This window comes from Brassica rapa, chromosome A09 (genome assembly GCF_000309985.2).
Source record: "Brassica rapa cultivar Chiifu-401-42 chromosome A09, CAAS_Brap_v3.01, whole genome shotgun sequence".
NCBI classification, from domain to species: domain Eukaryota; kingdom Viridiplantae; phylum Streptophyta; class Magnoliopsida; order Brassicales; family Brassicaceae; genus Brassica; species Brassica rapa.
In genome coordinates, this window is record NC_024803.2 from 25378389 (window position 1) to 25389358 (window position 10970).

General features: G+C 35.2%; 1 protein-coding gene across 1 annotated transcript; it reads right to left on the minus strand.

Annotated features, from left to right (window-relative positions):
* Window positions 1-548: 548 nt before the first annotated feature.
* On the minus strand, window positions 549-4682 carry LOC103840327. Its single transcript, XM_033278446.1, has 10 exons — window positions 4413-4682; window positions 4038-4109; window positions 3622-3945; window positions 3182-3451; window positions 2958-3077; window positions 2703-2840; window positions 2054-2273; window positions 1864-1979; window positions 1666-1712; window positions 549-1461 (listed from the first exon to the last, which is right to left on the minus strand). Exons 1-10 carry the CDS (start codon window positions 4680-4682, stop codon window positions 549-551), a joined length of 2490 nt encoding a protein of 829 aa, XP_033134337.1.
* Window positions 4683-10970: the final 6288 nt, after the last annotated feature.

The window sequence follows — 10970 nt, forward strand, 5'->3', positions numbered from 1 at the left end:
TCTGCCGAAATCTCTATAGCTCCGAAGTGCTCAAAGCGGCTTTCTAAAGTGCCCACTTTGAAACCATAGGTAGAAAAGTAGCGAATTAATTTGATACTTCTAAGAGACCGAAAAGTGACTGTAGGCGGTTGAGCTAGTGTTTGCTCGGCCCAGTAGCTGATCCTCAATATCTATGTTCTGAATAATGTATGCCATCTTCTGAATAAGCTTCTTGGACTTGGAATAGGTCCAACAAAAATTGCAAAAGGATCCTTCTTCTGGTTATCTTCAGTTTGAGTCGAGAGAGACACATCTATAGTTTGCTTCTGGTCCATATCATCTTCTTCATAATCACTTGACAGTTGCATCTATTCAGGCTCATCATCAGGTTTCTTCTAGGGTTGGTTCATCCTGGATTGCATCATCCCTCCTCTTTTGAAAGGATTTGTCCTCAAAGATGCCAAGTCAGATACATTGAAAGATGAACTAACAGTATACTTACCTTGGAGATCAATCTTGTAGGCATTGTTTTTGATTCTTTTAAGTACTTTGAATGGATAATCTCTTCTTTACATCAGTTTGGACTTTCTTTCATTTGGAAATCTATCTTTCATGAGGTGTATCCAGACCAAATCTCCAAGGTTAAAGATCAGCTCACGCCTCCCTTTGTTGGCATACTTCTCATACTGCTTTGTTGTTGCTTCAATGTTTTCCTTAACATGTTTATGCAAAGACACAACAAATCCGGCCTTCTGCTTGCCATCAAGGTTAGCTTGTTCTTTCAAGGGTAGAGACAACATATCCAAAGGAGTCAAAGGATTAAATCCATAAACAATCTGGAATGGAGAAAACTTAGTAGCCCTATGAACTGAATGGTTGTATGCAAATTCAACATGAGGCGAACAATCTTTCCAAGTCTTAAGATTCTTTTTAATGATTGCACGCAAGAGAGTAGACAGAGATATGTTAACTACTTCAGTCTGTCCATCACTCTGAGGATGATAAGTAGTAGCAAACAAAAATTTGGTTCCACGTTTAGCCCACAATATTTTCCATAAATGACTTAAGAACTTAGTATCTCTATCAGACACAGTGGACCTAGGCATTCCATGCAATCTAACCACATCTCCAAAGAAAAAATCAGCAATCAAAGAAGCATCATCAGTTTTTTGACAGTGAATGAAATGAGCCGTCTTATAAAATATATCAACCACAACAAAGATGGAATTTCTTTCCTTCCTAGTTTTAGGTAATCCAAGCACAAAATCCATTGAGATATCTACCCATGGTTCAGACGGAATAGGCAGAGACATATACATACCTTTGGTTTGGTTTGTTGCTTTGGCTTGTTTGCAAGTAACACACTGATTACCCATCTTCTCTACATCTTTTCTCATTCTCGGCCAGTAGAAGTGATGCTGCAAACTCTTCAAAGTTTTGTCAATGCCGAAGTGACCCATCAATCCTCCTCCATGTGCTTTCCTGACAAAGAGATCTCTCAAAGAACAGTTAGGAACACACAGTTTTGATTCATAAAACAGAAAGGCATCATTTTTAAAAAAAATTTCTACAGCAACCTCATCACACTTAAGATAAACTTCTTTGAAATCAGGATCAGTTTCATAGTAGGACTTAATCTGATCAAAACCGAGGAGTTAAGTCTCCAAAGTAGAGAGAAAAGTGTACCTCCGAGAAAAGGCATCAGCAACCACATTCTCGTTACCTTGTTTGTACTGAATGACATAAGGAAATGTTTACAGAAACTCCACCCATTTGGCATGTCTTTTGTTAAGCTTTTTGACCCTTCAAGTGTTTCAAAGACTCATGATCAGTGTGAATGACAAACTCCTTGGGCCAGAGATAGTCTTGCTAAGTCTAGAGTGCTCGGGTCAAGGCATAGAGTTCTTTGTCGTAGTTTAGATAGTTCAGAGTTGCACCTCCAAGTTTCTCATTGAAATAAGCAATGGGTTTTTTCTCTTGCATCAAAACTGCTCCAATACCTACACCAGAAGCATCACACTCTATGTCAAAAGTTTACAAAATCAGGAAGCATAAGTAGTGGTGCATTAGTCACCTTCCCTTTCAGCAGATTGAAAGCCTCTTCTTGAGTTGGACCCGAGTGAATCCCACAATTTTTTTATCACTTCAGTGAGAGGTGCAGCAATGGTGCTAAAATCCTTTACAAACCTCTTATAGAATCCAGCTAAACCATGAAAGCTTCGTACTTCTCCCACGGTTTTAGGAGTTAGCCAGTCCCTTATAGCTTTCACTTTCTCTTCATGCACTTGTATATCCTGAGAAGTCACAACAAAACCTAAAAGACAAGGTTATATGTTCCAAAAGAGCACTTTTTAAAGCTAGCAAACAAGACTTCTTTTTTCGGGACATCTAAAACCTTTCTCAAATGTTCAACATAATCAGACAAAGTTTTACTGTAAATTAGGATGTCATCAAAGTAAACTACAACAAACAACCCTATGTAAGACCTCAAAACATGATTCATCAGTCTCATAAAAGTGCTAGGGGGTGTTCGTTAGACCAAAAGCCATCACAAGCCATTCATACAAGCCATGTTTTGTTTTAAAAGCAGTTTTCCATTCATCTTCATCTTTTATTCTAATCTGATGATATCCACTTTTCAAATCAATTTAAGAAAAATAACAAGAACCATGAAGTTCATCTAGCATATCATCACAACGAGGAATGAGATGTTTGTACTTTACCGTAATGTTGTTGATGGCTTTGCAATCGACACACATTCTATAGGTTCCATCCTTCTTTTCAACAAGCTGTACATGAACAACACAAGGAGTAAGGCTCTCCCTGATGTGTCCCTTCTCCATAAGCTCAGTGACTTGTCTCTGAATTTTCAATGTTTCCACATGATTAGAACTGTAAGCTGGTCTGTTTGGCAATGAAACTCATGGCATAAAGTCAATATGATGTTCTATGCCACGGATTGGTGGTAGGCCTTGTACATTCTCTTCTGCAAAAACATCACCATACTCCTGCAAAATCAAATCAAACTCACTCGGAATAGCTGGTGCACTGTCAGAAGATGAGGTTAGTCTTCTCTTGTAAACAAACAAGATCATAGCCTGATGTGCATACATGTTTCTCTTAACCTCAACATTCTTGACAAAAAATTTGAGTTTCTTACCTTTTGTTTCTTGCCAGCCTCTTTTTTGTTTTTCAGTTGTACCTGATCAAGGTGAACTTCATGGGTTAAAGTGATCTTCTTGCCTTGGTGCTCAAAGGAGTGGTGATTTGTGAAACCATCATGCATCACTTTGTGATCATACTGCCAATGCCTTCCCAAAAGAATATGTCCAACATCCATAGGAAGTACATCACAAAGTATCTTATCTGCATATATGCCAATGGTGATGGAAACCTTAACTTGTTTCTGAACCTTCAAATCTCCATCTTCACTAAGCCACTGTAGAGCGTAAGGCTTTGGATGTTTCTGAACCTTCAGAGTAAGCTTCTCAACCAAAGAAGAACTCGCACATTTGTGCAACTTCCTCCATCAATAATCAAGCTGCAAATCTTGTCTTGAATCTGACATCTAGTATGTAACAAGTTTTCACGTTGGTTTTGATCTTCTTCCTTCTGATTCACACTCAAAGTTCTTCTAGTAACCAGTAGTTCTCCTTTGAATGGATAGTCCACGCCTTCCTCATCAGTACTGCCTTCTGGTTTTTCTTCTTCAGTTTCATATCCTCCACCGTCCAGCAGAATCATTGCTCTCTTGTTTGAACATTCATTGGCATAGTGTGCTACTCCATGACACTTGAAGCACTTCACATCTCTGGATCTGGTGGCGGGAGCTTTGCATTTGTCTTCTCTGCCATTTCCAGAAGTTTTAATTTCCTCTTTTGGTTTGTTAAAGATCTTCTCTTCTTTGTTGTAAGCTGGCTTAGAAGATGCTCCATACTGGTTTCTGGTGTAAGATTTCTGCTTTTTCTGTTGTTCAATAAGCACAACTTTATGAAAAAGCTCCTCCATGGTATTGAACTCCTGCATCTCAAGTCTTTCCTGCACATCTCTGTTCAAACCTCCCTGAATCTTGCCATGGTTGATTCATCATCTTCATTAACATTTTCCTTGATCATGATAGTTTCCATCTCCTGGAAATAATCTTCAACACTCTTAGTTCCTTGAGTCAATCTTCTAAGTTTCTGATGGAGAGCTCTGTCATAGTGACTTGGAACAAATCTAGCTTTCATGAGAGTCTCATCTCATACCAAGAAGTAACTGGCGCCATTCTAGTGTATCTCCTCTTGTGCATAAACTGCTCCCACTAGTTGACTGCATATCCACTGAACTCAGTTGCAGCAAGCTTCACTTTCCTCTCTTCAATGTAGTTTTGGCACTCAAAGACTAGCTCCATCTTGTTTCATATTCCATGTAAGCATCATGATCATTCTTACCAAGAAAGGTAGAATTCTCAGCTTGATATTACCCAGGTTGTCATCAGCTCTTGGATGAGGGTTATGGTCTCTCATGGATCTATTATCACTTCTTCCTGAAGAGGAATAACTATCATCTGATTCATCTATTCTAGCTTCTCCTCTTGTTCTTCTTGCAGCACAGCCATTAGATCTTGGTCTTGGATGTCTAGTGCCATATAAGAACTCATTAGTTTTTTCTTCCCTTCTGGTCATGTTGTCTGTCACATTCTTGGTAATCTCAGCTATCATGGCTTGCATCTAGAAAGGGTTAATATTGACACTAGGTGTTGTCTCTTCCGGTTGCTCATTGTTATCACTTGCCATGGTTTCCTGCAAAATCAACAAACTTTAGGAAACACACAGAAATCTCTCTCTCTCTCACGATTTTCTTTTGTTCTCTCAGTGTTTTGATAATGGTGATTTCGCAATATTCTATAAACAACCCAATCAAATGAAACTGCAGAAACCCAAAATCCCAAAGAAAAGAACAGATAGACAGATTGCAAGATTTTGGATGAGCAAGTGATTTTACCATACCTCAGTCTGATTTCTCCTAGACTAAACCCGATTTCTCCTGGAGATTTTTTTTTTAAATCATATTTAGCTCACTTTGCAAACATATAGACATATAAGAACACAAATAATCAGATTTAAAAGTTGCAGAACAGAGATTCTCATATTTAAGAGAAAAACAAAATTCCCAAAGATCAGAACTTGAATTCTGAGAAACTTTCAAACTCTGATAGAATAAAAACAGAAAAATAGTCCAGAACTTGTAGATCTACAGAGAGGTTCCTCTGATACCACTTAATGACTTTTTCCCAAAAAAAATTATTCTGATTTTGGTTGGATCTGCTCGGTGACAGATTAAAAGATGAGGTTTTTGATGGATATTTGTTTGATGGTCGTATTTGGGTTTATGGATGGTTGGGTTGAAAGGGTTTGATAGATTGAAACACTGAGGATTGCGAAAAGGACCTCAGATTCTCCACTCTCTCACTCTGGATTTGACACACCAGACAAATTGAGAGCTTGTTGATTGTTTTGGGTTCACACACCTCACAAAAAAAGTTTAAAAGGAAAGACAAGTCAAATTCGTGCATGAGCACCTAGAGAACATACAAAATCGTGCATGCGTACTTAGGGAAAAGAAAATAGTGGTTTAGGTGGTGGATTTCCAAAGTGTCCACTTTGAATCTGCCAAAATCCCTATAGCTCCGAAGTGCTCAAGGCGTCTTTCTAAAGTGCCCACTTTGAAACCATAGGTAGAAAATTAGCGAATTGATTTGATACTTCTAAGAGACCGAAAAGTGATTGTAGGCGGTTGAGCTAGTGTTTGCTCGGCCCAGTAGCTGATCCTCAATATCTATGTTCTGAATAATGCACGCCATATTCTGAATAAGCTTCTTGGACTTGGATCTTGTAATAGATTCAACAGAGATTGCAAATGGATCATTCTTCTGGTTATCTTCAGTTTGAGCCGAGAGAGACAGATCTTTAGTTTGGTTATGGTCCATATCATCTTCTTCATAATCACTTGACAATTACATCCATTCAGGCTCATCGCCAGGTTCTTCTAGGGTTGGTTCATCCTGGATTGTATCAATCACTAATCACTTTCCAATAAATCACGTATCATTCCATTATTCCAACTTAAGCACACTAATAAAATTTCTAGATGTCTAACCAAAAAGATAAATGCACATTTTTGACATAAGTATTCAAACCAATTCTTATAAGACCTTTAACATTCACTACCAAATATCACAAACCAAGATGTTACAAGCATCCCCTCTCATAGAACATAACATCATCACTGTGTCCCAAGATCGTTACTCATGTTACTGTGAGCCCAAACACACTTGCTTGGGTTCGTTCTAATATCATTTTAATGCCATGGCCGTCCACGGCTAATGCGCTTCTCACTCCTGCTCTTTGTTTGTGGAAAATATCATATGTAAAAGGCGTGTGCATTAATTTTGGAAAACTCGAAATACTTTTTTATTGACCCTACTATCAACATATGACTTTTCTCCATGTTTTAGTCTCATTTGCACAATATCATATATCACGTCCTAATAGGTCACTCATCATTCTACCACTCTAACTTAAACATGATCAACTCTGAAATTTTTTCTGAATATATAACCAAAAAGATAAGTGTATAACATAGTATGTGATGAAAAAGACCAAGAACTGATTGAGAACCCCCCTCAGTGGTTCTTTCAAACGAAAGTAATAAATTCGAAATAAAAATAGGAAGCCCACCAGTGCGAAGCCTTGGCTTTCATAAACCTTTAACATAGACTAACATATATCACAAACCATAATGTTAAAAAAATGTTTTATGATTTATGTTTGAGCTAGAACATAAGTGTATAACATATAGTATATAGCCTGGGCTTTATTGGAGGCCAAACCAAGTAGCCAAACCACCCTCGTATTGATCATCGTCCATTGATAAATTTGATTCCTCATTTGTTTGTCAAATTGACGAAGTTAAGCAGGAGGACTGGGAGCACTATATTTCAGGACATTTCTTTCTCCCTAACTAAAGTGCCGCATTTGGAGTTGCCCTATAAATTGGCAGGAAAATTATTGTTTACCGTGCCATATTTGGAATTGACTTAAATCACCGGTTTCTTGCTTGGTTAACCACTAATTCAATCATTTGAAAGTAAAATGACCTTTCGTTAATCACTAGGATTAAAAGAGCTGTACGTGGAGAGTCATTTTAGACATTTAATCACAAACAATCAAAGCGTAATCCAGTGGTCACTAAAGAAGCATATATAGTTGCGATTATACAGGCCACTAAAATCTAGTACTACTACAATTTATAGATCAGATTACATACAGCTCACCAATAGCTATCGACCGAAACGAGACATGTCACTCTACATGCACACGTATATGGATTGATAAGATAATACAAATATTATAAGTGGTGCAGAGTTGCCCAAATTCCTGCAAGGCACAAGTTTAGTAAATTAAATATTTTTCTACTGTATAAATTAACTTCCGGGTATAATATGATAGGGTGATGAATAAGTTCAAAACTTATCTAATGATGAAATTTTAAATTTAATGTAGAAAGTAAAACTAGTGGCGTAGAAAATAAAAAGAGCCAAGTGCAGAGAGACTTTTAGTAATTAACAAAAAAGCAAATGTAGTATGGAAGAATTAGGTCATGATTTGCTTTATATTTGAAAAAATATTCCAATATAGTCGATAAGGTATGATGTAATGATGTATCAATGTCTGAAATAGTAAAACGTAATCATAATTCTAAAAGATAAATTACTGTTTGTTTCTTTAACAATAATTGATCCGTTTGAGTCACCTCTAGGCTCTTTTGCTTATGAACTTAGTGGATAATTAGTCACACATATAATGATATAGCTAAGATATAACACTCCAGGATGCATGAATATATTTAATATATCAAACCAACAATTTTAAGATCTTTTCAAAATCAATTAAGTTTTTAAGATATTGATTAAATTTTAATTATAATATTACTGGTCGTCTAAGTTTATAATCTGGCAACTTTCATATAAAATTAAGATATTGGGGTGCACTAGATGAGCATGCCTGAACTTAACATATTGAGATATATAAACATTTTACTATGAATCTCACTAATATTTCTTCTATCTAATTCAGAAGTTTTGAAATTTATGTGCATTAGTTAGCTAGAACCGACCATGTAGATGAGTTAGCTAAGAAAGTAATATAAAATCTTCAAAACTGAATTAACAAATTTACCTAGATATGTAATGGCCTGTATAATTAATATCTCTAAGACTCTAGACCATTTTAGCCAAACCCAAATCGATAGAAGTTCAAACAATATATCACATTAGTTGTTTTTACATTGTGTTGTACTCTAACGACGTGCTAACTTTCCTCTCTGCTACAAAGGTACAGCAAAAATTACAACGTCATTAAATTTTATAAAGAAAAGAAATCCACAAATTCTCATATGATTGGAGTTTTAATTATAATCAGATTAGATCAGACCTCTACTTAGCCTAATCTAGTCCAATTCGTAAATTTTAGTCCATATTGTCCCATCATTTTTTGTCAACGAGTCCATTACTCACATCTATATAAATCTATACTTATATAGTGTGATAACTGAAGCCGATGTAACTTATCACACACGAACAGTTGGAGGGGCCTTCTGCCTTTGTGGTTGCTGGAGCAAGTACATATAGTGGACGGGACTGTGTCGTCATTTCTTATTCGGTAGGGTTTCTATGTTTACACTACCATTATGCTTTGAAATCAGAACTTCTAACGCAACAGATATTCAACAACGAGAACATATATTGACAGTTTGACTCAGTAAATATGTTTGAAGGTACACACGGAAACATTCTCGTGCAATTTATCATTTTAACACAAAGAAAATTTATCATTTTCTTGTATGACTTCTTACCTTTTTGTAATGTTTTTGATTGCTTATGTATACGCAAGAAGATATATGCTACACTAGAAAGGTCCAAAACTACTTGACTAGCTTTTCAAATAATTATTTGTACAACATTTTTTCACTAAAATTCAATTTATTTGGTAGCATGTTTATATATATAAACATAGTGCTACAGCCTACATGCAATCTAATCACATATTTCACATATTGTACTGTTTGAACTAATCAAATTTATACAGTTGATCATATGTATTGATCTTTGTTCTTTAACCAACGTCGCACCGTCGTCGCCGTACTCATAAACCGAAGAAACAAAAAAGAAAAATAATCAAATATATTAAAAACATAATGAAACATTTAGTCACCTAGTTTATTACGAAAACTGAGCCGTACTTAGGCATTAAAATAAAATCCACCGTCTAAATATTTTATGATAACATTACGCAAGACGAAAAAATGAAATTTATCCAGCTATATCTTATGAGCTGTGAATAAATATAACTTGGACCAATCAAATACAGTTAGAGTGGAGAGCTAAGAAAGGGGCTGATTCAGGTTATTGTCTCATCCAAGGTGCTGGTGTTGAACATAATATAATCAAAAGACCAAATTCAATTATGCATTAAAATCCTGGCTCGACAAGAAAGATCCATCCAACCAAATTTAATGAGATTTGGCCGTGAACACATTCAAACTAGAGAGAAAACTTAAGATAAAACTAGTACATAAAAAAATTATACAATTAAAAGTCTAGCAAAACAAATTAGGATAAGAGACATACATTAGGCTTATAAAAAGGAGGAAAAAAAACACGAGGACAAATATCAAGATATCAACATATATAAGACATTTGTTATAAACTCAAACTCTCTCCATGCATTTTTTTTCTATGAAGTAACAAATTAAGATTGTTATAGCAAATATTTTATCTGTTTTAGAGTAAAATTATATTAAACTTTGAAAACAAGTTTTAATCATTTGTTCGAATCATGAATTTAGTTCTTACGCTACAAAAACTATAGAATATTAAATGTTGTTTTTTTCCATCATCATAAAGATAAATAGATCGTTTATGACCGAATACCACCACGATTTATTAATCTTTTTAAGTTTTTTCTTGTAAAAATAGTTCAAATTAATTTGGTATGGATGTTGATATCTTAATAAAATAAAACAAAAGAAACCAATAAATATATACAGACAAGTGAAGAGGGATCCAGCTCGAGTCGAGGTCCTTCGAACTTTTGTATTTTATTATTAAGTTTAAAACATAATTATTAAGTAATTTCGCTATTGTGCGATTGGGGGACATTACTAAAGCCTGATAAGTGATTTGTTCTTGATTCTCTACTGTTTTATTTATTATTTATTGTTAGCAAAAGCAGATCTTTTAATGGATGTTAGTTGTTTTGTTTTAAAAGGTGATTTCGTTTACGTAAGCGAATTTTTTTGATAAGTGGACGGACGTAATATGAGCAATTGCTTTTCAACCCATGCCCTAATCTCTTTACTGTTCATTTGCCATTTGAAAGTGTGTGAAAGTTTAATTTTCTTCTTTGCTTAATTACTCGATTATATAGCAGGCTGAATATACCTAATTTTATTGTTAAATTTTGTTGAAACCTTGCAATTACGAGGTCTTCACGTTTCTCTTATTTCTGGCGAACTTTTTGCCCGCCGACAACCTTGTAAATCAGATCCAGATCTTGCCTGTTTAGGAGAAATTAAATAAAATATATACTAAAAAGAATCACCCTCCCCAAGAAAATGCCAACCCCCGAAACTATTATCAAGTTAATTATTAGTTAATCAACATCTTTAGCTTTTGAAGGTGTTCCAAACTAGCATATGTTTGGCAAAATCGATTTTTAGTATTTTTATCCAAATTTTACACTAACAAAAAACTAGTATATATTCAATAAAATCATGGAAAGGTTTATGTAACATTAGTGAAATATATTTGAGTTCTACTCAAAATCAGACTAAATCAAGTGTAATCATGTCAAGAGTTTTATCAGGTATTAGATACTTTGATTTTGATATTTTTGAGAAATTAGGAGTTTATTAATTATCAGATATAATAGCACGAGATTTTCATG

Excerpts from the sequence above, each read along its gene's own strand:
- LOC103840327 (XM_033278446.1), bottom strand. The coding sequence starts at position 4,682 with ATGATAGCTGAGATTACCAAGAATGTGACAGACAACATGACCAGAAGG. Across the intron at positions 1,980-2,053 it reads TCAATCTGCTGAAAGGGAAG|GTATTGGAGCAGTTTTGATG; the intron begins GTGACTAATGCA and ends CTTCTGGTGTAG. Across the intron at positions 1,713-1,863 it reads AACTCTATGCCTTGACCCGA|TACAAACAAGGTAACGAGAA; the intron begins GCACTCTAGACT and ends TATGTCATTCAG.